Consider the following 27,297-nt stretch of genomic DNA (forward strand, 5'->3'; position numbering starts at 1 on the left):
CATTATTTTCTAAAAAAAAAAAAAAAGTTTGTTTGAGACTATAATAATTTCATCAGCATTGACATTTCAATGACCATTTGTAATTTTTTCTGTAGGATGTAAACTTCCTTAACATACTGAAGAACCTGAAACCATATAAACATTGACGAAATGACCTCATTGTACTCCAGCCTTATTAAAATAAAGTCATAAAGTCTGTTAATGAGTCTGCTAATGTGTAATTACAACACTACTGCTATAAATCATAAACATTTCTAGACTTTATGTGATCAGGTGTTGGGATACAATATCACTTTATTGTTCTCTCTAGTCAGCAACATCTGCTGGTTTGCTTTCTCTCCTCTACCATTCATTCTCTCTTCCTAACCCATTAGTCATCACATTGAATTGTTCAACAGTCTTTGTGTGTGTGTTGGGGGGTTGTTACTGTCTGTGTGTCTCAGAGAGAGTGGGAAAGAGAGTCATGAGACGGAGGGAGTAACCAACCAACAACATACTGCAAAGTTTCCTTGGAGTGCTGTGTTTAAGGCAAATAGGGGCACAGGATTTGGGATTTTTGCAGATTTTCCGAATGTTGATTTTTTTCCAAACTTTAGCCTGCATTTTTCCAAATACCAAAACTGCTATATACATATGTATTTGTTTATAACATACAGTGCTTAACAAATTTATTAGACCACCATCCAAAGTAAGGTTTATGCCACAACTGCCCTAAATTAACAGCATTGGAAATTTTAAAAAAATCATTTTTTATGTTTCTGCAATGGTTAATACACCAATATGTAGAAGCTCTTTAACCCAAATGATATTTTTAATGCTAAAATATAATTATTATTGTTATCCATGAACTTTCAAATGTACTGATTTACAGAAAAACTGAAAAAATAGTAAAGCACATTAATATTTCTTGATTAATATGTCAGATTATAGTTATTGACTTACATTCCTGAACAGAAAAATTGGTTTTAGTGGTTGAATGTTATGCTTGATTCATTTCTGACTTCTCAGAGAGGCCCAGTGAGCCGGCTCAAATTTGGGTACAAAAAGGTGAATTCAGTTTGAAATTCCTCATTCCTGTTCAAAATGGTAAAACATGGAGAGGTCACTGAAAATGAAAGAGTCCGCATTAAAGCACTTCATGATGCTGGATAGTCTTTAAGACAAATATGACAGGTGGTCTGATAAATTTGTTAAGCACTGTTTATATATTTCCCATGTATACATTCAGTAGTTAAGTAATGAAGTAATTTAACTGTATTCCGTGTAGCCTACATGTAAGATGTGTCTTAACAGTGACATTAAATTTAGTGTTATCTGCTGTTTTAAGTGCTCCAAACAGCACTGAAACAACCTGCCAACTCAGTGAGCTCTATAGTGCCAAAAATTAAATATAAAAATGTGACACTTTTTGGTACAGCAATTAGCCTACTTTAGGGTTAAAAAAACAAATCTGTCAATACCAATAATCACCTTTTTAAAGCTATTATCTGTCAATATAATGCCAATAATATGCTGTTGTGTATCTCTAAATATAACTTAATGATTTATAGTTACGATATCTAGCCTATTTCTATCACTCTCTGTAATTCTTATCTTAATTTTTGCTCAAACATCTCTTTTAAGCTCTTTCCAGCCTCTCCCTATTTTCCCAGCCTCGTCTCTGTCAGTGAACGGATCAGTGAGCAGCCCAGCCTGCTAGAAAATTGGATTTAGGCCTCTTCAAAGGGACCGGCATTCATTTAGACCCCGCCTCTTCGTACTGAACGCCGTGACGTCGACGCGCAGCATGACCTGCGCCCTTCTGTCACTCCGTCAGCTGGAGCAGAATCTCCATCAGCCGCTTAACTCCCGTGAACGCAGCACGGGAAGCACCTGTGAAAAAAAAAAAAAGCTCACAAACGGCGTCTTATCAGTAGATTGGCCGCGCTCGTCTTCAGATATGGACGCGGCAACCTCCTCATCCTCTCAGGGCAGGTAAGAGCGATAAGACTGGATGTTGAATAAAATTAGCTTGATGGTTGCCAAGGACATCCTGTAGTTCAATTTGGCCTTTAATAAGCGATATTCGTGCATGACAAATGCACTGTACAGCGAATAAAGCGTCTGTTTTATTGGTGAATAGTTCTGAGGGGTCGGGGTAACAGTGAAATGTTGCTTTACGCTTTACTCAGAGGATTAGTAGCATATGTGTGCTTTCCTTTGGGGATGACTCCTCTGACGTCATTGTGTAGGTTACAGGTGGTTCACGTTCTTAAGCCGAATAGCTAGGCTACCTGTCATAAATTTTGTCTTTGTCTAGTCGTTTAACATGCCAGTCCAGTGTTTAATTCCGCAGAGAGGCTCGTAGGTTAGCAACAGCCCAGGCTGGTCAGACTCGCTTGTGTGAGAGGGACGTGTTGCGCCGTGACAGTGGGGATTACAATGCAGACTGCCTGGAGGCCGTTCCGATCCGCTCTCTGCTCTGCAGCCTGAATATTAAGTCTTAGCAGCACCTCGGACAGCTCCATGGGCTGCTGGCCCGTCCCTGGGAGCCAGAGAGAGGGGAGACCATGAGCCCGTTTCCCGCACAGGCTCAAATCTGTTAACCTTCTGCTGTTACGTAACACTAGTGTGCAAAGCATATGTGACCTGCATGACCAATGAATGCGATTTGATAGGATATTTAGATTTTTTTTTCCAAGGAAAAAACAGTAATAAAAAAATCACTTCCCAGAATCTACACATGAAGAGCTATCTTAAAGACAAACGGTAATGACTCAGAGTAAACTCTAGGAAACATTTTATGCAAAAACTCTTCAAACAGGCCTAACCTTCAGCAAATTAGATAAGTGAAAAGTAGCCCCCCCCCCCCACCCCTTGCTTTTCTTTTTTTTTTTCCATATCCATTGCACTTAGGTGATCATCATACAAATCTCAGTTTTAGACAAAGCTAATCAGAGTACAAAATTAAGTTGATGGTTTCAGCTTTTAAGGGAAAAAAAGCCATCCAACCTACTTGGCCATACATGAACAAGCAATTGCCTTTTAACCGAATAACTTTTACCACTTTGGGGGCAAAAACTGCTTACAAGTAAGTGTTATACAAAGCCTAACTGGCAATTAGTCTTTCAGTATGGAGGAATTTTGGCCCACTTGTCTTTGCAGAATTCTTTTAATTCAGCCCCATTTGAGGGTTTTCAAGCATGGACAGCCTGTTTAAGATCATGCCACAGCATGTCAATCAGGTTTAAGCCCAGACCTTTACCAGGCCAGTCCAAAACCGTCAGTGCTTTTTTAGCCATTCAAAGGTGTACTTGCTGCTGTGTTCTGGATCATTGTCCTTTTGCATAACCCAAGTGTGCTTGAATTTGAGGTCACAAACTATGGATGAACATTCTGCTTCAGAATTTTCTGGTTTCATTAGTTAAGGCAGGTTGTCCAGATCCTGAAGCAGCAAATCAGCCCCATACCATCACACTACTAAACACCATGTTTGACTGCTGATATGGTCTTCTTTGTTAGGAATGCTGTTAGTTTTACACCAGACAAATTAAGACACACGCCTTCCAAAATTTCAACTTTTATCTCATTAGTTCAACAAATATTTTCCCGAACATCTTGGGTATCATCAAGATGTTTTTTGGCAAATGTGAGATAAGCCTTTGTGTTCTTCGGTCAGCAGTGGTTTTCCACTTTGGAAATCTCCCATGGGTGCCAATTTGCCCAGTCTCGTTTTTATTTTTGAATCATGAACCCTGACCTTAACTGATTCAAGTGAGGCCTGCAGGTCTGTAGATGTTGTTCTGGGTTCTTTTGTGACTTCCTGGATGAGTCATCTACACGGTCTTGGAGTAGCCAAATTTTGATAGACCGGACAGTTTTCGGTAAATGGTCTGTTTGATCATTAACAAGCTCTGCGGGATTTGTATTTGCAGTTGGTCACCAATCTCTTGAATATATGTGTTAAAAATGTGGAAATAATTACATGGGCCAGTGTATAGAAAGACTTTTTTCACAAAAATAGATGTTTATTTACAGATTATACTATTTTTATTTACTATATTATGTGGAGTTGTTCTTCTGGCTCTGAAAAAGAGCATGTAGGCTTCAAACGTCTCTTGGATGCTATAAATGCTTGAAATGGGTGGACCTTTTTCCTTCTCCTTAAGCTCTTTTTTGATCCAGCACCTGTTTTACTGATGTGTGTGTCTTAATTAGATTTTTACTTTGTAGAGTTGCCATATTACCTATTTCCATTCACATACATCCGTAAACATTAACACACCACTGATGCAGCAGTGGGAGTAATTTGGGGTTCAGTGTCTTGTTGAATAACACACTGACATTTATCTGCAGAATCTGGGTACAATAAAAAAAATACTTAGAATAATTGAGTATTGTGTTCTTTCAACTGTTCAGTCTTACAGTGTAACTTTGGGCTGACCGTGCTCGGTGGTAAAGTCAATTATATCTCGACTGGAAGCTTGAGATTCAATCCACAGTTGCTGCAGTCACATGTGTCCTCAAGCAAGACACTTAACCCCAAATGTCCCCAACTTCTTCAGCAGTGATGTGTGAATGTGTATGATTGTATGAAAGGGAGCAAGCGTATACTAAGGGACACTTTAAGTAGCAGTCTCCACCGTCAGTGTGTGAATGTAAATGACTGGAGGGATGCAAGCTCGAGTAGATTTACCGTTTTACTTTATGTGCGATTTTCCTCCCTAGCTTCAAGTAACACTCTGCCATGCACACCTCAGGCCCTTATAAAATATTGTTTCTGTCAAAAAGGGGTTGTAGTAATGCAGGAACACTCCTCTTGATTGGCAGTAAAATTTTAAAGAGCTATGATTCATCAACCTAAACCGGCCCATTTAATGATGGCCCATTTTAGCTGACTTCACCCTATGTTTAGCTGCATCCCTGGAATAAGCATAAAACTGTCATTTGACTTTATTTTATGAAAGAATCAAATATTGTTGATCATTTTGTAGAAAATTGATTAATCATTAATTCCAATTTATATGACAACACTTTTACTAGTGTACAACTACTAGGGTAGAATTATAATCAGTTAACACAATTCATTTGTGACTTATGCTGTAGAAAGATAATTACTCACACATACACTTAAAAAGGGCTTTGATATATTTTCCCTCATTAGTGAGGTACCATTTTTTAATAAATAGTTTGCTCTTTGCACAGCCTGGCATGAAGAACAGATACATCTAGTTAAAAGACAATATCAGGTTTCTTAATGTTCATTTTATAGGAGCTTTGTTGACATCAGTCAGCTCAAAGTGTAATCAAAACAGGAAATGTTAAATGAAACTGTGGAGCTATTAAATGCACTCAAATATACATTTAATATAAATATGTATGAGTGTCATTAACATGCAATAATTAATGAAGGGAAGAAAATAATGACCTAAATTCAGGGAGCTATTCCAGTAAGAAGAATAAGAATACCTCACGGTATTGTTAAGTATTCCTCTTGGCCAGTTCTCCTGTTTTGCTAAATAGCTTGGATAATGTGAAAAGAAAGTGTGCTCACAAGAGGTCATTTGGACAGCTCTGTACTGAAACATGCTATATCTATAAATACATATTTCTAGCAAAAAACTCTGGCCAGCTACAGAATCTTAGGTTTTACAGACTGACAACAGTTTTAAGATTGTAATTATCAATAAGCCAGACATATTTCAATTGTATAGCATCAAATCATAAGAGAACAGCAGGTATAGGGCTTAGCAGGCAGGCTAATACCAACATTAGCATTGCTGACTGTCGAAAGGATCAAACATCTTATTAATAAACCTTCTGCACACACCCGGTGCTGTGATTTCAAGATGTAGACAAACCAGTTGTTCTCCTCGCCTTTCCTCTGGTAGAGGGTTGCAAGGTGATAACCCACGTTACAAAGAAGACACGTAGCAGGCACATTTTAGAGATTCTCTGCATATTCCTAATTTAAGAAACAGTTTACTGAAATGCTTTGCATGTGTACTTAACTGTCATGCATTGAACTGACCCCCAGTCATGAGTTGTTACCTCCGCCAAGGAGATTATGTGATCGGGTGGGTTTGTTAGTTAGTTTGTTTGTCAGTTTGTTTGTTTGCTAGCAACATAACTCAAAAAGTAATGGACGGATTTTCAGGAAATTTACAGGAAATGTCAGAAATGGCATAAGGAAGAACTGATTAGATTGGAAGTGATCTGGATCACCGGCTCAGTGTGTGAATGTAAATGACTGGAGGGATGCAAGCTCGAGTAGATTCTCAAGATGTAGACAAACCAGTTGTTCTCCTCGCCTTTCCTCTGGTAGAGGGTTGCAAGGTGATAACCCACATTACAAAGGTGACACGTAGCAGGCACATTTTAGAGATTCTCTGCATATTCCTAATTTAAGAAACAGTTTACTGAAATGCTTTGCATGTGTACTTAACTGTCATGCATTGAACTGACCCCCAGTCATGAGTTGTTACCTCCGCCAAGGAGGTTATGTGATCGGGTGGGTTTGTTAGTTAGTTTGTTCGTTTGTCAGTTTGTTTGTTAGCAACATAACTCAAAAAGTTATGGACGGATTTTCAGGAAATTTACAGGAAATGTCAGAAATGGCATAAGGAAGAACTGATTAGATTGGAAGTGATCTGGATCACCGGCTCAGTGTGTGAATGTAAATGACTGGAGGGATGCAAGCTCGAGTAGATTTACCGTTTTACCGATCTGGATCACCGGCTGGATCCAGGAATTTTTTAAAGGACTCTTTACTATTGAGAGATAGGGCTAATGGCGGAGGTCTGCGCTGTTACCACTTTACACCAAGAGAGGGCGGACATGAATAACTTAATCCCAGCAGCATTTTGGGTGTATTTCTGTTCAAAGTTTTGGAGTTTATAGAGTTTGAAAGACGCACGCCTGGTCGAGGAGACGAGTCAGAGCATATAAGAGAGAAAGACAGCGAATTTTTCTGTCAGTAACAGATTACTTTTATGAAAAATTTAAAGGGAACATATTCTACCCTTTTAGGACAAGTTTATATTGGCCCTAACCTTGCAAAGCAGATGGATATGCCCGTCACGGTTTTTCACTGGCAAATCCATCTTGCAAAGCTCCCATCTGAACCGTTTGGGCCCGGTTAGAAAGTGACAGGACCAATCAGCAACGAGGGGCAGTACTTTCAGGTGCAGCAGAGTCGTGACGTTAACAAGCAGCAGCAAGAGCTGGTGCAGTAATGGAGGAAGAGATTAGTGTGGATGCTGCTAAAGCGCCAGTTTTATCAGAACTTGACAACATTTCTTTGTTAAAAGAAAAACAAAGAACAGCAGTGAGTTGTTTTCTTTTCAAAAACGCCAAAGTCGAGTACCTACATGTCTATAGTCGCCATGTGTAAAACAAATCCATCTGGTGTAACAGGTTATATTGGCCCCAGAGATCGTCAAAACATGCCTGTAAAGATGGTTGGTGAAAAAACACTCCATACTGGATTTTTGCTAAAACGCCCTCTGTTTCAGCCCTGCTCAGAAAGAGTTGTTTCTGTGTCTGTAGCTTCAAATGTTAATGAGCTGTCTGACTCCGCCTCCTGACTATGCCCTTCTTAGGAAATGGATGTGGCTCTCCTGCTTACTCCCCACATGACATCATGAGGGGAAAATCTGAGAACGGCTCGTTTCAGCACACATTTTCTGAAAGGTGGAGAAAGAAGGGGAGGGAGGGATTTTTCTGATTCTTTTGGACAGGCCAGGGGCACATAGTTTTGCTAGAAAAGCCTGAAAAAGTGGATTTTGCATAATATGTGTCCTTTAACAATTCAAGGATTACTGGAATTATAAAAATAACGCGTTACGTTACTCGTTACAACAAAAAGTAATCTAAGTACTGTAATGGATTACTTTGTATTGCGTTACCCCCAACACTGCAGAAGAAAAGAGACAGCTTTCAGAGTCTTCTTTAGTACTTGCTGTCTGTGTTAAAAAGGAGTTGAACCAAAGAACAACTGTGAAGCCATATGCAGTCAGATAAAGACCACAGAAGGTATTTTGGAGTATTTTACTGTAATCATTTATGATTTTCTCAGCTGTAAGCAGTGAAAACATTAAAACAGTGTTTGACCTTTTGCTTTCAGTATGTGTCTGCTAGTCTAAAACATTAGAGCAAACTACAAACCCATTAAAACGTCATCATGTTTGCTTGGAGAGGTGTATTTCATTTCTATTACTATATTGCAGATCCCTGCTGACGGGTGTAAATGTTAGTGCATGGATTAATAAATCACTGATTACAGAGGATATACTGCTGTCAGCTAAACTGAGTTCCTGTCACTGATTTGCCACTTTCTGCTGGCTCAGATTACATTCATGTTTCCTCACAAAGCAGCAGAAGTAACAGCTATGTTTGCTATGTGTCTACCTAAATGTGACTGTTGGTGTATGTGAAGCTGCCAATAACAGCTGAGGATTTATGTGAAGTGCAACTTCTGTATCTGACAAGCTTGTGACAACAGCCTGTAAACAGCTGTCACAAGTTTTTGAAGTGTAGAATAGGTACATTAGGTGTTGTTTTAATGACTCATTGAGGCACCACTCAGTTAATTGGAGCTTTATTGACTTTTAAAACTTTTTCCACATTGACTTTCCCCTCTTGGATGTCAAACTGCCCCTCTTGTTAAAGATCTCTGTGCTCCCTTTTGATCTAACATTAAATAAGGTACAAGAGGAAATCATTTGATGACTGAACACCCAAGGCTGTCTTCTTTTATGGCAGCCTTAAAGCAGGATCCAAATTCTTGCAATTTGTCCTGTGTAGATTGTTCTGAAAGACTGCAGCCTAAAGTTGTCCTGTGTTTTACTAACAAAGAGATCTAGAGGCAAGAGTACCAAGGTTAGAGCACAGATTGGTTGTTAAAATGACCCTGCTTCAGTCTTGTTTATGTAGATCCCCGTCACATTTTAAATCAAATCGCTATCCCTTCATAATAAGTTTACTAATACAACTAAAATGGCAAGGCAAACTTGATTTTTAGAGCACCAATCATACAGCAATTCAAAGTGCTTTACAGAAGCAAAAACAAGGCATTTGTAACATAAAGAGGCATGGCATGGAGCAAAAACAAGAAATATAAATTAAAAACACTTGTAAATACAAGATCAAAAACATCATTATGTAATGATTTATTGAACTAGGCTGAAACGATGAAAGTTGAAAAGGCATCTAAAGCCTGTTATAAATAATTTCACATTATGATTGATGATGGAATGAGGCTTTAGTTATGACAGTCATCTATTTATCCTCCCAAATATCAGTGGTGTAACTTTCACATGTCCTATATGACTCATCTAATGTGTATTCTAAAAATGACATGCAGGCAGAGGAGGTCTGGCCCTTGTTTTCCAAATGCATCTTACGTATTTTCATACTGCATTATTATTTCCCTCTGCCATTTAATTTGACCCAAATCTTTCACAAACACAAATCTTTAACACTACTTGTCTTAAGACCGGATCAGAAAACATTAATTTAGCCAGATTTTGACCTGATTATGTCGTTGCAGCCCATCATCAAACATCAGATCTGCATGTGAACGTCCAGAAACGCTCTTTTAGTGAGAAATAATCAATGATGCATTCAGGGCAACCCCTGACCCTGATTCAACAAGACTGGCATGTCAGTATTTTTCTTGTATTTTCCGTCTAGTTTGACAGCCCGACCTGACGTATCTTGACATCAACCCATGGAGTAGAATTTGCTCCCTGAACAACTTTAAGAAGTGGCTGAGTAGTGATTTGCATTACTGACTTTGGTATAGCAAACTGATGGTTCAAATCCTGGTCAGGGCATGATGAGTGTGGGCCCTTGGACACAGTCCTTAACACCATGAACACCTGTCTACTTCATAGACGTACGTCACTTTGGACAAAAGCGTCTGCTAAATTGCATTGTATCATCGTAAGAAAAATAAATAAATAAAACTTTCTCGGACATTAAACAGTATGCCTGAGTCAATCCTTTTTTCTTCCAAGGAACCTGCTGTTACAGCAAACATGAACAGCAAAACCAGCATAGCTAGCTCACTAGGCTAACTGACATGGTATAGCACTCATATCTAAAGTTCTATTGAAGGATAGCCAGTCCATATTGTCCTCTTGGTACACAGGGACAACTGTGACTCAGTAGTCAGTCATCTCTCAGTCAAAAGGTTGGGGTTCAATCCCAGCTCCTACAGTCACATGCTGATGTTAAGACATAGAACTCTTTTTGCTCCTGCTGCTGTCTGTGGCAGTGTGTGAATGTGGAGTGAATAGTTAAGTATGACCTGCCATGTAAAAGCACTTTGAGTAGTCAGACGACTAGAAAACCACCATACAGGCTCAAGCCCATCTATCATTTTACCATTTTACATAAGATCAAGTTCACTATCATTTGTTGTTTTCTTCTTTTCAATGCAGAAGGTCACTATTAAACACAGAACTTAGGGATGAGTATCATAACTGGGACCGACATGGTACAGGTGCCAACACATCCTCCAGGCCGAATTAAAACACAGATATCTGTACGTAATTTCGATTCCCTGCCACCCCAATGAAAACTAAGAGATATGTTATGGAATTTGTGTGATTTATGTGTTGAGTACACGGGGTTCTTTTCTAATCCCATATTCAACTGGCACCTTACAAAGATGTTTCTATAACTCGTTTATGACACCCAGACAGCTTTTCTTTTTCCTGCTGACTGTTGACACAAATTTTTGTTCTCAAAAGTATTGCTTTCAGTACCATTTAGGCGCCAGCACCATATCAAAAGTATCAATTTAGCACCAGTATCAGAAGAAAAACAATACCCAACCCTGAAGATCACACTTGCAGTGTTAAGCAATCGATTGGCGAGTACAAGACAAGATTTTTGTTGTAGTCTGTCATGGTGCCATCATAGAGATTTAAAAAATTGTGTAGTTAGATCCTGCCAGACTTCTCATTACTCAGACTTTATGGTATTTAACTTCAGTAGTGATGGGTTGTTGGTGAACGAGCCGGTTCAAAGAGCCAGCTCTTTTATGTGAACAATAAGAGCTGGATCCCATTAGAGAGCCAGTTTATATTTTTATAACTATTACTATTAGTATTATCATTTGTATAAAGATTGTGTGTGTCTGTGCGTTATTTGATTGATTTGTAGGGATGATCTTTTATCCTCTACCACAGGCACGCCATGCAACTTGTGTTTGATGGTGATACCTGAATGAAGAGCCGTTTGGGAGCTGAAAGAGCCAGCTCTTTTTGCTGAGCCAAGCCAAATGAGCAGGACCACTGAAAAGAGCCAAAATTCCCATCACTGACTTCAGAACTCTGCTTTTGTTAGCATTCCTGCCTGCTGTCTAATTCTTTGATGATTTTCAGATACAGTTATGACGAGTACAAGGAGACAGCAGACTGGCTGTTGGCTCACACGGAGCAGCGTCCTAAAGTCGCCATCATCTGTGGTTCAGGTCTTGGTGGTCTGGCTGAGCTGCTGGTTGACAAGACTGTGTTTCCATACAAGGATATCCCTCGTTTTCCTGTCAGCACTGGTGAGTTATCCCTTGTAAAGTGCTTGTTTCTAATGAAAATGTTTGAAAATTGTTTAAAGCCAAGCTAGCAGCGGCTAATAATTAATGTGCTGTGCAGTGCAGGGCCATGTCGGCCAGCTGGTGTTTGGGAAGCTGCAGGGCCGTGAATGTGTCTGCATGCAGGGGAGATTCCACTTCTACGAAGGCTACAGCATACAAATGGTAAGCTAAAATAAAAGAAGACAAATATGCTACAAGGCAAGTATTTTACAAACAACTAGACACTAAGAATTTAATGATGATATGCTCAAGGGGATATGCTCAAGTTATGGTTAAAAAGCAAGACTAAATTGCTATTTCACATAAATACCTTCAAGACTCACAACATAAACCCACCACCAAAAACATGCTCATTAGGTTAATTGATCACTCTAAATTGGCCGTAGGTGTGAATGTGAGCGTGCCTGGTTGTCTGTCTCTATGTGTTGTCTGTCTCTATATGTCAGCCCTGCGATTGACTGGCGACCAGTCCAGGGTGTACCCCGCCTCTCGCCCAATGACAGCTGGGATAGGCTCCAGCTCATCCCCGACCCGGAATGGAATAAGGGGTATAGAAAATGGATGGATGGACTCACAACATAAAATGAATTTTTGCGGTCAGTTCCAGGACCTTTTACTTTTATTTTTCACTGCAAAGTTATGAATCAAAAATGAACATTAATAGCTGAGGCTGGTGGAAAAAGCTTTAGGTTTGTAGGTATTTATGCTGCCCATCATATTTGATAGTTTCGACTTGGAAGTCTCAGTTTAGAGTGTAGATGCATACCAGTGCATTTGTTTCGTGAAACATGGACACCAGAAGGAAACTGATGTGCATCTCTACAAGCTCCTGTGTAAGGGACTACAACAGATCATACAACTTATTTGTACCCTTTAAAGATGAGTTTTGGGGCTTTATACCTTATCCTAGAGATAGAATGATGGATAGAGTTGAAAACTGTGAAGCATGAGGAATGGATAAAAGTGCTCTGTGGCTCTGTTCACTGAATGCACCATAAGTCTGCAAACACAGCTATATAAATCGTTTCTGACTTTTAGATTAGAATGTGGACTTAATCATCCTTTACACTTTTTTAATGGTGGGTTCAGATTACAGAGGAGTGCCGATCAGTCCAGGTCTTGCAACATTAAAATCTGGCCCAGTGGTGATGAAACAAAGACCTCCAAAGACAACTGAAACAATTTAATCTGGAATGACTATTTTTCAGAAATCCACCTGTAAGCCATTATTAGCAAATATAATTCATGTTTAACATGTATTTATCTGTTTATTCTTGATAAAAAAAAATTGCTGCTTTCTATTGAGACATACGGCTTCAGGTGTTTTGAGAGAGCAATTTTCCTACTTGGGTTTTTCATTTATCACTACTTAGCATCAACATGACCACCACAGGAATATTTAGCTAAAATATCTCAGTTGCCCCCTTGTGGTGGGCTGCAATATAGAGACTGAGCCCACTGTTGGAGCCTAAAAATTGCATACATTTGAACAAAAATAAATATATACAGTGCTTAACAAATTTTTTAGACCACCCTAACCCTAACCAAAGTAAGGTTTATGCCACAGCTGCCCTAAATTAACAGCAGTGGTATTTACCAAAATCCTTTTTATGTTTCTGCAATGGTTAATACACCAATATGAAGAAGCTCTTAAACCCAAATGATATTTTTAATGTTAAAATATAATTATTATTGTTATCCATGAATTTTCAAATGTACTGATTTATAAAAAAACTGAAAAATATTAAAGTACATTCATATTTCTTGAATAATATGTCAAATTACAGTTATTTACTTGCACTCCTGAACAGAAAAATTAGTTTTAGTGGTTGAATGTTATGCTTGATTAATTTCTGACTTCTCAGAGAAGCCCAGTGAGCCGGCTCAAATTTGGGTGAATTCAGTTTGAAATCCCTCATTCCTGTTCAAAATGGTAAAACATGGAGAGCTCAATGAAAATGAAAGAGTCCGCATTAAAGCACTTCATGATGCTGGATGGTCTCTGAGACAAATATGACAGATGGTCTAATAAATTTGTTAAGCACTGTATACATGAAAAATAGTAGTGGGACTCGATTAAAAATTAAATCAAATTAATTAGAGGCTTTGTAATTAATTAATCTCAATTAATCGCATATCAATATTTGACACAAGAAGCAACATTTTCAATTGAAATGGATTTTGGTATATGACTAAATCAATGAATAGACACATAAATGAGCTTAAACAACAAAACCGTGTTGATTTTCATCACTGAGTGTCAACATAAAATGCAATATGAATAAGGAAGATTATGATTGCATTGTTTGAATTTTTCTTTCTGCATGGCAGTTCATAATTTGGGTCAGACGACGCTATCTGTAGCATCGCTTCTAGTCCCTTATCTTCTACCACCAAGAGTGGTCGACAGTCCACTTCAATCCATTTGGCCAGTGAGTTTGTTAATTTGTCAGTCGTGGACTTACTCATTTTGGCTCTGAACCCAGTCATCTTGAGTGTGGACTGGCGACACTGCCTGTTTGAACTAGGAACGTTGTCTGTGCTAACTGCAGTATGTTTGGCATTGAGGTGGCAGCGGAGGCTAGAAAAGCTCCAGTGATAGGCAAAATCTTTCTTGCACAATTTGCACACAACTGTGCTTTTATCCAGGTGTCCATCTGGTAGTTTTTTAAAACTAAATTTTCCACCTACCAAACCCAGCAACGACTTCTCATCGGTTTCCATGGTGTTTGTCGTGTTGTGTCCTGTGCATCAGTATTACGGGTATACCGGGAACTCGTGCAATGAGAAACGTTCCGCGCTGTTTGGAGTGCAAAAATAAATTGCAATTAAATGCGTTTTTTTTTTTTTATCGCGTCTTTTTTTCTGTAATTAATTCATCTTAATTAACGCGATAAAGCCCCAGCCCTAATAAAAAACTATGTTCATTGGACCATCAAACAAATTTCATGAGTTTATTTGAAAGTTCGGTCCCCAAAGGGCCTGTTTAGGAAAAAACTGGCCCATGTACAAATGCAGTTGATGACCCCTGAATTACACCATAGAAACCAGTGCATTTAAGTGTACAGACATGATCAAGGTACACGGAGCATCAGAAAGGGGGAGAAAGGTGATTTAGGAGACTTTAAGCATCATGTTTCTCAAATAGCTAATTGGTATTAGGGGTTTTGCACACAATCATCTCTAGGGTTTACAGCAAATGGCCCAAAAAGAGACAGTGAGCATCAAGTCTGACTGAGATCAGAGGAAACCTATCAATCTGGTAGGAGCTGATTGGCAACAGTAACTCTATTAACCACTCAGTACATCTAAGAACAGGAAACTGAGGCTACTGTTAGCACTTGAATTAATAAGCAGCTGGATAGATATCCTAAATAAAGGGACCTAATGAAGTGGTTAGTAAGGGTATTTTTCAGTTTGTCTTTTCTTTTTTTTTTTTTTAAGGAATCGGTAGTTTCCAGTGTGCAATGTTTTTGCCAATCCACCTTAAATATGTTCTGATATTTCATTGGTTAACTGGAGAAAGTCATTTGAAACTCTGTACAAACTATCATGTCTGTCCACTGAATAGTTGTTGAGAGATTTAACTTCATATTTAATGATTTACTGAATATCACTAGTTTCAGTAAAATATTAGAACCATGAATATTACTCTAAAATTACATTTTATCCCTTTGACTTGTGTGCTTTGCTGCTGAAAGACTGCAATCACAATAAATAATTTAAAAGTCCATATATAAAAGTAACATTTGAATGATTGATATGTTATTGTGTGATAGTGCATATCACTTTGTGTCCTCTCTGTTGCCTTGTGTGCAGCTTTGTGTCGTTTTCTCACCCTGATGAACTTGTTTCTGCATTTTGCAACCTTGCTGATGAATGATAAACTGCACAGTACTCAAGCCGACAGTTTAACCTCTGGCTAAGGCTGTCACGTTGGGAAAATCATTCACTTCTCTTGTTTCTGTAGGCCTGTTATCAAAACCATGCCCTCAAAGTCATAGTATTTTTTATTCTTTCCTAATATGTGATGTATGTGTCTGATAATACCAAACAGTTTTCATTTGTCATCTTCTTTGGCTTTTAAACGTATGACAGACCATACTGTAGCACCCAGCGTTGGCTTAAAATAAATGCTGAATGATAAGCTGCAAAACTGTGATGCAAACCAGTCATCCATTGTGTGATTCTGGACTTTGGCCGATGGAGATGCTAGATGGTGGCTTTATTGTTCTAACAGCTGTGATGTGCCATACCCATGCGAAAGGATCCCTATAATTTTACTGGGTCATAAAAGTTTCAAACTTATAGTTAAACAAAGCCAGCTGCTTCATGACACTCTAGTTTCCACGTTGGACTTTAAACAGTGATACAATCATTGAAGTCTTTCTAACTAAATCCACTTTACTGCTTGGGCCAGGCTGGCTAAATTTTTACCAGAACATTTATATTATAAAAACGCTTTTCCAGGAAGTCGTACCAGACTTTATCCTGGGTTATCCTCAAGCCTTCCTTGGCAAACATAAACACAAAACAAAAATAAATATCAGATGTGAGAGGAGATCAGACGAGAATACATTTATATTATCTTCACTGAGAGATGGCAGGCAGCTGTTCTGTCCACAGCTAGAGTTTTTATTTTCTCAGACTAAGATGTGTCTGTGGATGTAAATATGTACTCTGTGGTTAGTGCCAGTAAGCCAATATTATCATTCACAACACATTTAACTAAGAGGGTAAATATGTAACATGTTAGAAAGTTACAACTAAATGTATATGCTAAAGTTTAACACATCAATGCTAAACATTAGCATAAAAGGATTGTGATTGTATATTAGCATACGCAATACAGTAGGACAGTAGGACAGGAATACAGTCCTACTCATTTTATCCATGTACGTGATTAATTGCAATTAATGAATCACAAAACCTGTAATTGATAATATACATTTTTTTGATTGTTTGACCACATTAATTCCACTCCATGTACTTTAATAAGGAGTTGGTCCTCATTAAGCAGCTATTTTGGAGTGTTCCTGTGGTAATATAAGCCCATAAATTCTGCAAGGCACTTTTAAGGTCAGACACTGACGTTGGACAAGAAGGCTTGGCTTGCAATCTCTGCTCCATTCGGATCCAAAGGTGCTTGATGGGGTTGAGATTAGGGGGACAAGTTCTTCCTGACTGAACTTATCAAACCATATCTTTATAGTCCTTGCTTCACTGGGGCACAGTCATGTCCACAAAACTTCACATTTATCACAGTGCAGTCAAGTGATGTTCTCCCAGCATCCACCAAACCCAGACTAGACCATCTGACTGCCAGAAAAGTGTGATTGTTCACTACACAAAACACGTTTCCACTGCTCCACAGTCCAGTGTTGGTGTGCTTTACAACACTCCATCCAACACTTGGCATTGGTCTTGGTGATGTCAGGCTTGCAGCTGCTCAACCATGGAAACTCACAATGCTCCTGCTGCACAGTTTTTGTGCTTTAGTTAATGCTGGTGCAATTTCATAACTCTTCACCTATGGAATCAGCAGAGAGTTGGTAACTATAATACATCATGTGCCTTTACAGTCGTTGACCTCACTCTGTGATCTTACATGGTCCTCTTTGTGGATGGATTGCTGTTGTTCCTAAACGCTTCCACCTTCTAATAATTCGACCTACCGCTGACTATGGAATATCCAGCGGTGCTAAAAATTTCATGAACTGCCTTATTGCAAAGGTGTCATCCATCACAGTACCACGCTGGAAGTCACTGAGCTTTTTGGAATGGCCCATTTTGCATCACTAATGTTTAAAAATGGAGACTGCATGGCTAGGTGCTTGATTTTACACACCCATGCCAACTGGTCTGATAGAAACACCTAGGATCAGTCATTAAATTAACAGATGAGTCCCAATACTTTTGTCCATATAGTGTTTAAAATGTATACAGGTATACAACTTTGACACTTTGACCTGAGATAAATGTATACATATGAAATAAATAATCACGAGTCACCAGTGAACATTAAACTCATGAAACCATGTGAGGAGCTTTATGTTGATTACAACCCATGTCTAAACAATCTGAATCAAAAGTTACAATATTAAATTGATTACAACCCACTGCATTTACTCAAATACAGAAAAAATGGCATTAGCCAGCCAGTTTGTCCATATAAGAGTAGAGTCATAAGTGTGCTCATAGTATAGTGTGTGCCACTGAAGGGCAGAGTGAGCAAAGATGGGGGTTTATTAATCAATCTCAGATCAGGTTATTTCTCCATAAATAAATCATTAAATTGACCGTTTGTAGTCCACCAGGGAGTGATGCAAGGCCAAATCCATGTGTGGGAAATGCTGGTTAAACACCTTTGTAATGTTTCTCATAGAGACAGCAGCCTGATAAGAGGAAGTAAACAAAAGACTTGCACATTTTTTTTTCTAAAGACCCTTCAGGTCTGTCTGTGGTTTTAACACATGTCCTCTGGCTACAGTTTAATCCAAAATGTACAATGTGCCCTGTAGTTAGCTTGAATCAACGTCAGTTCATGTTCTCACTACAAACAAACAGCAACAGAGTCCAATTAAAACTGGCCCTTTTCAAGCAGTCTTTGTCCAGTTGTTTGATCTGCACCAGAGTTCAGAGGACTGCCTTTATACCAGCACAAATGAACTAATGCATCTCAGCAAACAAACTCAAGTTACTTTCAACCCAACCAAACAGGTTAGATGTGAAAGCAACCTTAATCTAGGTTTGTTAAATGGCTAGATTTCCTTTGTCCTTCTTTGTTAGCAGACCAAATGAACAACTATTTTAAAAGGTAATAATGGTTTTATTACAAAGACAAAACTTCTGGCTAAATTCTATGAGTCTGTTTGAAAAGTTAATAAAATACTCCCTAAGTCTTTTCCTATCTACTTCTCCTTGACTTCAGTGAAAGGTGGCACAGGGTCAAGGGAAGGTGTGAATGAGAGGAAAGGGTAAGAGTATGATAAGGTAAAAAGGTAAAAATGTTCTCCAATAAGATTTTTATGAATGTTTGCTTAGGCTAGCAGCTTTTAGCACCAGTCTGAATATCTGACAACACCTGGAGGGTTTTATATGGCTTCATTTGAACTTTGTAGATAAGCACAATCATAAGTTGTATTGTTTATTTCCATTATTTTCTTTATTTGCATAGTTAAATATATAGATTTTTTAACTCTGTCACTCTATCTGTTCATTCCCTTGTTTTTCCACTGCTGATATTAATATTGTCTATATATATATGTATATATATATATATATATATATATATATATATATATATTATCAATATGGCTGTGCCTGACTTTCAGCTCATTGGTAATGTGTAAAGCACTTTGAACAACAAATAAACACACTTTACCATTACAGATGAATATTGAGTATGCTGGGGAAAAATCTAAGGATCATGTTTAAGCTATAATATCTTTCCTAAAGGATGGTATCCTATGCTAAAGAAGATAATAAAGGATGCCATTAAGTTCCTGTCTTTACATTTTAGAGAATTCAAACAGCTGTTAGGGTCATTTTACCCAGTTAGGAAAACCAAAAAGGACTATTCAAACCGACAGTCCGTCAGCTACAGGCATGGTTTAGCTGAAGTGACTGTAAGCCTGTAAACGGCCAGTGAAGAGATCAGTACAGATGCAGCTATAGCAGCAGTTTTATAATAACTGTACAACATTTCTTTATTAAAAAAAGATGTTTTGCTCTCCTCCTGATCAGCTTTGCAAGAGTTTAATTTACCAACCGGCCACTGTGAGTGAAAAATTATGTATTGGCATGACAACAACTGCCTTTTTAGCTTAGCGATGTAGTTTGCTCCCTGACAGTGGTGCACTACTTAGACTTTTTGTTTCTGTAATTGGCCTGTAATGGACCTGACAGTTTATCCAATCAACCTCCAAATTTTTTAAAGGTTCTGACATTCCCAAACACTATCTATGGGGTGTTGCCCAGATGGATATGAAACATACTCCTTATATGTAAAACAATCTACCTGGTATCACGTCACAGTATTACTCTTAAGAGCTAAAGCAGCTCCTTGTTTCTGATGGATTAGTTATCTTACAACACAGTTCACAACTGTAATACACAAAACTTAAATCAGACAGTCCAAAGTACCAAAACGACAGCACTGACCTTATGAAGAAACCATTCTCTAATAAATATCAAAACACATTAACAGACAGTTATAGCTGGAAGAAATGTGAAATAAAAAAAGCTAATGTGACTGCAGTAAAGGTCACAAGAGTCAAATACAGGCCACTAGCTTCACTTTAACAGTTTGTCCAAATGTAGATTTGTTTCAAATGTGCACACTGAAAAAAGGAACTAAAAAAATGTCCTCTGCCATCAACATATACAGAAGCTGCCCCTTTAATGACATTAGCCTCTTTTGTGAGGTGTTTCCTCTTTTGTTGTTTCCAGCTGACCTCCACCTTGTATCTTCCATTTGTAATTACCTGATTTACAACAGAGCAGTAGAAGAATGGCATTATCTGTACCTGACGCACAGCATGTTTGTCACTCCAGGTGACTTACCCAGTTCGAGTCTTCTTCCTGCTGGGCGTGGAAACTCTGATTGTGACAAACGCAGCAGGAGGACTGAACAGCAGCTACGATGTGGGAGACATCATGCTCATTAAGGATCACATCAACATGCCGGGCTTTGCAGGGCAGAACCCACTGTGTGGGCACAACGATGAGAGGTAACAACACCAGAGCAGGACTATGACAGCAAAACTGCATAATGTAAAATAAAAGGTGTATCTAAAACACTAATAATGTGTCCTATTTTTTAATATTGTCTGTCTAGGTTTGGGGTGCGTTTCCCATGCATGTCGGATGCATATGATCGTGAGCTGAGGGCTCTGGTCAAGCAGACAGCAGAGGAGCAGGGCTGCGACAGTTTCCTGCAGGAAGGAGTTTACTGCATGCTGGCTGGGCCGACATATGAGACGATTGCAGAGTGCAAAGTCCTGCAGATGCTGGGGGCTGATGCTGTGGGTTAGTGCAGCTCCCTCATGCTTGTTTAAAGGATGCTGATGTGTCCTGGGAAAACCTTGTATAATGATGTTTTTTGAGGACATGAGAGTAAATCAGTCTTTTAAGAACAGATGATGAACTATAAACAAATACAGACAGCCTTAATATGCCTGCAGTGTTCCCCCTGTAGCAGAAATAAAGTAGCCAAAGCAGTGTTATTTTACTTCATGGGGATTTACTGATTTGAAAAAGAACAGGATTAAAACCCCTAGAACAAATTTCCATATGGGTCTTTTCTCATTTTAACACAAATGCCCACAAAATAAGGAGTAAGGCCCAGTAGAGCTATGACCTCCTTCTGCTGTTAAATGTTCTGTCTCCCCTTTTAATTAGAGCAGACCATTAACAATGACACATCTCTTATTTAGACTCACTCAGTTGTAATCTTAATATATTTTTTTCATGATTTCAATAAAGTTCAAGCTTGTTAATCTAATAGAAAAATAACTTCCAACAAAGAGAATAGTGTCCTCCAGATTTCCACAGAGCATCCCAGTTTTCTGATTTTGACATCATGTAACTGTGCCAGCAGACTGCTGCCCTCTTCCTAGGATGCATGCAGATGAACAGCTCTAGTTTATCGGCTAAAAGGAAGCCAGTTTGATACAATGGTTGAAGCCAAGAGACACAGAAGGGTCTTGACCACTTCTACCAGGCACAGAAAATCATCAAACCCTTAATAGTAGTACTATCAGTCAATTTAAAAAAAGAATCTGGTTATAGCCTTTTTAATTAATTAATTAATTAATTGTAATTTATGGCCTAAGTCAATAATTTAAAAAAAAATGCATTACTCATAGATTTAAAGATAATAGTAACAAAACAATCAGAAAGGGCATGCTTCTGAATAGCATCAAAACTTTCTTCTAGCTTTTGAAACAAGAGAAATGGGCAGATTGTTCACTTACTAGTCCATCTGGGACCGTTTAATCTGTACAATATGGATTTTATCCATGGAATTCTAAGAATAAAGAGCAGAGAGAATTTTAACTTAAAAAGCTAATTTAGCAGGTTGTGTGATGCCAACAGAGTGAGATTAATCAGCAACCTTCCTTTTCAATTGCATTTTCTGTGATTAAAATGTAAATGAATCCCAAGCTCAGAGCTAACTCCCCCCACTTCAGGATTTCAAAAAATGCACAGAAAAAGGGCAGTTTGATATTGAGATGAGGGAGGGGGAAAGGATGGGGCTTTCCAGATGAAGCTGAAGTGACAGTGACATCCCCTTGCCAGAAAGTGACACAGAATCCCACATCACTGCTGCCTCAGAGTGATCTTTTGAGGTGGAGGATTTTTCCCCTCCAGAGTCCCCTGAAGCAGGCTGTGGAGTGGTGGCAGACCGTGGCGGTCCTGACCACTAACTGTTTTGGCCATTGGCTCCAGCACCGGCGTTACTAAAGTCGGAGCTCTCGGAGCCAAGGCAGTGCAGGTACAGCAGAGGATGGGAGTGGTTTCTGAATGGTAAAGTCAGTTAGAGGCGGTAACATTCTACCTTTTATATAAAGTTTGTGACGTAGAGACCTACCGATTGTAGATGGTCACATAAGCCCCACCTTTTCAGAAAAGGTTTTTCAAAGCAGATGTCCGTTTGAGCTTCATTAAAGTCGTAAAATGCTGATTTCTATCAGTTTGGGGCAAATGTCAGAAATAGCAGCAGCATTAATGTTTTTTTCTTTTAGAGTTCAGTCAGATACCTCAATGTTAAAATGTTCACTTCTTCTTTAATTTACTTAACTTAATCAAAAAATTTGACAGCACTAATAAATACATAGCTAACTTTAAGTTAGCTTTATTAGTTTGGAGCCTTGCAATGTTGTCTCAACTAGCATTTAATCAGTTGGCCTCATCAAATCATCAATTTTACTTTTCCATTTAATAGACATCATCTGTATACATATCCACATGAACATTGTCAGACACTGGACTGTAGACATTAGCAGAGTGGTATTTTCCCAAAATTACTAATTAATATTACTGTAACTTTTCAGTCAACATGATTCTTGGGCTTCTCACAAAGTCATTGTTAGCTTTGTCACCCTCTGTCTATCAAATAAATGTTGTTTATGAAGGGCAGTAAACTACACTGTTTGTCTTATGGCAGTGCAGCTGCGCTCAGAGACCTTCAGTGGGCACCAAAGCACACCAAACCAAATTCCTGTTTATTGTTGCTGTAATATACTGGCCGGCTGGCTGGCTGGCTGGCTGGCTGGCTGGCTGGATGGATGGATGGATGGCCTTACTGAATCACTACCTGCTTTAACTGACAGATTATAGATTAGTCTCCTTCATGTCAGTTCACCTACACTGATCTCTCTCTCTCTTTGTTCAGGTATGAGCACTGTGCCAGAGGTGGTTGTGGCTCGTCACTGTGGCCTGCGTGTTCTGGGTCTGTCTCTTATCACCAACAAGGTTGTGATAGATTATGACAGCAACGAGAAGGCAAACCACGAGGAGGTGCTGAGGACCACAAAACACAGAACACAGGACCTCCAGAGGCTTGTTAGCCACCTCATCCCAAAGATCTAGTACCTTCAGCATATACCTGCACAAAATCTAGCCTCATATTTCATGTGTGATTGGTAGATTTGATGAAAAGGTTATCAGAGTGAGCACATGGGGAGACGACATTGCTGGTGTGATTTAGGCTCTGCAGTAGGAAGGTAAAGAAAAATGTTGAGGCTGTGACTATGATACTTGGAGGTATCTGCTAAAGTTGTAATGTCTGTGATGATACAGATCAGCAAAGTTTTTGTATAATTTACTAATCAGGATTTTTTATTACAGGCCAAAAATATGGCTGACTAAATTTGTTCTAAAGAGGTGTAAGAGTGTTTTTAAGTGGAAAAGTGAAAACTTGGTGGCTAGCCTGTTTTAATAGAAGGTAAGGAATTACTTTGTTTTGTTTGGTCAGTTTTTTTTTTTTTTTTTGCTCTTATTTCTGTGGCTTGTAAGATAAAGGGAAATACCAGAGCCACTTAGGATCTTAATACCGGCTAGTGCAACATGTTTCTGGCTTAAAGCTCCAGGTATGATCCACCGACAGACAGCAGCGAGTGTCATTGTTGCTCATAGTGGCAACATACAAACAGTCTGAGGCCTGTTTGACAGCTGAAAGAGTATCGTTCAGTGCTTTTAAACAGTACGGCACACACACACACACACATATACATATATGACTTCTTTATTAGCAATAATTACAGCTTTCTACTTGTTATTACATATGAGCACAAACAAGCGGTCCATTCTTTATGCTGGTATGATGGTAAAATGGATCTTATTGATGTATAAATCCAGGATTTTATCTTTTACTTGGCTTTAAAATGATGATCATGAAGATTTCTATGTTCCTACCAGCAACCTTTAAATGCAGCCCACTAGTTAGAGGTATCTGTGCAGTGTTTATGACCACTTTCTTTACATCATGTTTGCCTTCAGTGACAGAATAACATACAACTGTAACGTTTGAATGCATCGTTTTCTAGCTTAAGATGAATTCAGAGGACACTGTGCACTTATCCATTGGCCTTCTCATGTTTTAGCTGGACTTGAGGTCACAGTTCATCACTTCTCCTGTAGCATTTAAAGAGTTTATATAGATAATCAATGTTGCTACTAGAAGACAATATATTTTTATGATTAGACAGAATTGGTGAGACTAACTGGCACAATCTTTTCTTTATTTTGCGATTCTTGTCATAATAAATGTATAAGAAATAGTTATTTCAGTGATATATATCTAATAAACAGAGTATATTTGCATTAAGCTGGGATGAAATCACAGCTGCTTATTTTTATGATAGAAAAATGTAATAGAAATATCTATGTCTATAATTTATTGATTAGAAATAAATCAACTGTCATCAAGTATTATCAATCCTTATGTTGTATCATCAATAAAGAATAGGCTGAATCAGTTAAGAGTAATCCCGTCCTAACAGAAGATTTTCTGGTTTTAGGGCTCTTTTAAATCAGAAGTGTTTCCCAATGCTTGGGTGTACCACCCAGGTATATTTTTCTTTTAAAGATTGGCATATAATCACCATCTGTGCATGCAAGAGACATCTTCCATGAATGCATTCATTGAGGTGCAGTGTCTTATGTACAAGAAAAAAATCTATGCCATTGTTTTAATATTTCTCTGCAGCTTCTTGGACAGGGGTTTGGCTGCAGACCACACATCTCTGATGGCATCTCTGTATTTCTCAGAAAGGAAGTGCCTTATTTCCAGCTTTAGATTATTCTTTAAATTCAACTTTATTCATTAGCAAAGACTGGTAGTTAAATGTATGAAATAACCACATTGCAAACATTACAGACTAAGAAACATTTCATAAATACAACAGAACATTTTCAGAGGTCTGATCTCGGATTAAATTGTGTACAAGTACATTTTAACTATAGTACTGTAGCTTTGTTAGCTTTCACTAAAGCTAACATAGTTATGCTAGCTAAATTATTAGCATTACTACATAAAACAGCATAGCTATGTTAGCTTTAGCTACATGAGCTTTAGCAAACATAGCTAATGTAGCTACATAGATAATGTATCTCAGAGCTTACACAGCTTCTTAACTTTGGCTATGTTAGCTACATAGCTACATTACCAATAGCTAAGTTAGCTTTCGCAATGTGGGCATTTGCAAAAATACAGCTAAAGCTTACTTGGCTATGTGGATAACGTGGATACCTAGCTTATGTAGCTACTTTTTCAGCTTACCTTTATCTATTGCAGTTGCCTAATTAGCTTACGTAGGTCTGTTAGCTGTGTAAGCTACGGTTGCTGTGTTTGAATGTGTTTATGGAGAGCCAGCTTTTTTTCTCTAGCAGACTGTTTACTTGGCTTCATTGAACATTTTGTAATCAGGTTTTGCAGTTCAGGATTTTAAGTTTTAACTTTTGGTATCCTAACCTTTGCCTTAATCCTTACCCTAACCCCCGACGGAAGTTTAATCAGATTTTCTTTCCAAAGTTTCAGTGTGTATTTCCATTCTGAGATATATGGTGTCTCAGATGAACAGTCTGTGAGAGTGGCTGTCAGAGATGAACAATCTGCTGCCAGAGTGTCTTGGGCTTCTTGCTACTAATATTATTCCATACTCCTGTACTCCAGGATGATGGTTGTGATACACTACCTCGTCAACAATAAACCTTCACACACTCAGCCTACCTGCTAGAATTATGGACTATCTGGTGAGCCTTTCCAAGAAGGAGTAATGTTATTTGAGCATGTGACACAACATACTGTCAATGAATAATGTCAAAAGAGCAGAAACCAAAATATTAAATGAACAGAGAGAGGCAGGGCAGGGTACTGCCCGAGTCAAACGTCATTCTATGGGAAACACTGTATAGAATTTTAATTAATCACTATAAAAAGCACAAGATAATCTATGAGAAATACCGTCAGTGAAAGGCTTATTTGGATTAGCAGGCGTGATGTATGGAGGCTTTTCTGCAGCGGATTGCACTTAGATCAGTTTTATTTGTACAACAAGAGACCACAACACTGTAATATCAGGGAGAGCTGTATTACCCAGGCCTGCAGTTTTCAATCTTCCCTGCACTGATCTGGAACCTCCTGCCAGGTTCCTTTGACCGACTCATTCATTAGAGCTGGAAAGGCCAGAGAAATCCTAGATCAGCAGGTCCAGCTCTTAGACCATTTATATCAGGCTTATCATCAAGATGCTAATGGAAGTCTTAAAGGGGAATTACACTCCAAATTAAACCTGCTACCATCAAAATGTAGGAGCCTGAATGTTAATGCCTACTATTAAAATGGAAAACTTGAGATATACTAATAGATTAGTATTTTAGGATTCACTTATGTTTTCCTGTTTTTGCACAATGTCAAATTTTGCATCTTTTTGTTTTTACTGACTCTGTCTGGTCAGTGAAATCAATAATGCTTTATGAAAGTCTTATGTTTGAATCTTATTTGCTTCCAAGAAAATCCTGCTATATTTTTAAACATTTTATCTTCATGTGAAGTGTTGGTGCTTTTTGCTATCAAATAAATTCGTCTGATTCCATTTAAAATTGTGTTTCCTGTCACTAATGCTTGTGAATGTTTGTGTTTTATCTTTAAGGCTAAATCCCACATCCAGTCATTTCTAGAAAGAAAAATAAGTTTCCTCCACTCTCAGGGAAAATGATGATGATGATATCTGAAAAACAGTCATACTTTATCAACACAACCACTCTCTTAGCTTCACATTAATCCCTCACTTTAAACACGGCTCAGCTGAGGACACTGTGAGATTGAGAGGAAGTGGAAATGGCTGTTCCATGCTCCGTTTCTTTCTGTTACATAATTCATCTCTATATAGCATGTGGAGGAGCAGCCCACTGTGGAGCTGAAATATTAATACAAATGAACCAGGCAGCAGGGAAACACAAACACAACACCTCTAAGAAGCTGGATTGTATTTATACAGAAGCTTCACAGCTCAGCTTCATAGTGAAAGGTGAGACGTCTACAAACATAGAATGAAATTGCAGTCTCTGCTTTGAATGGAGGGAAGTGGTGGACAGGATGCAGATAAAGACAGACGATAGGAGTGAGTCAAGAGAATAAGAGAGGAGAATGAAGTGTGTTTGAGCAGGCAGTCCCCGCAGGCTGGCGACAGGCCTCATCTGTAATGTAA

General features: G+C 38.5%; 1 protein-coding gene across 1 annotated transcript; it reads left to right on the forward strand.

The window, feature by feature from the left end:
• The first annotated feature begins 1,855 nt into the window (after nt 1–1,855).
• pnp6 (purine nucleoside phosphorylase 6) lies at nt 1,856–26,603 on the forward strand. The gene is made up of 6 exons (XM_041795823.1): nt 1,856–1,974; nt 11,373–11,542; nt 11,640–11,743; nt 20,138–20,313; nt 20,421–20,611; nt 22,980–26,603. Exons 1-6 carry the CDS (start codon nt 1,940–1,942, stop codon nt 23,174–23,176), a joined length of 873 nt encoding a protein of 290 aa, XP_041651757.1. The 5' UTR covers nt 1,856–1,939; the 3' UTR covers nt 23,177–26,603.
• The last annotated feature ends 694 nt before the right edge of the window (nt 26,604–27,297 follow it).

The sequence above is a fragment of the Cheilinus undulatus genome, linkage group 9 (genome assembly GCF_018320785.1).
Source record: "Cheilinus undulatus linkage group 9, ASM1832078v1, whole genome shotgun sequence".
Lineage (NCBI taxonomy): Eukaryota > Metazoa > Chordata > Actinopteri > Labriformes > Labridae > Cheilinus > Cheilinus undulatus.

Excerpts from the sequence above, each read along its gene's own strand:
- pnp6 (XM_041795823.1), top strand. The coding sequence starts at position 1,940 with ATGGACGCGGCAACCTCCTCATCCTCTCAGGGCAG. Across the intron at positions 11,543-11,639 it reads TCGTTTTCCTGTCAGCACTG|TGCAGGGCCATGTCGGCCAG; the intron begins GTGAGTTATCCC and ends TGTGCTGTGCAG. Across the intron at positions 20,612-22,979 it reads GCTGGGGGCTGATGCTGTGG|GTATGAGCACTGTGCCAGAG; the intron begins GTTAGTGCAGCT and ends CTCTTTGTTCAG.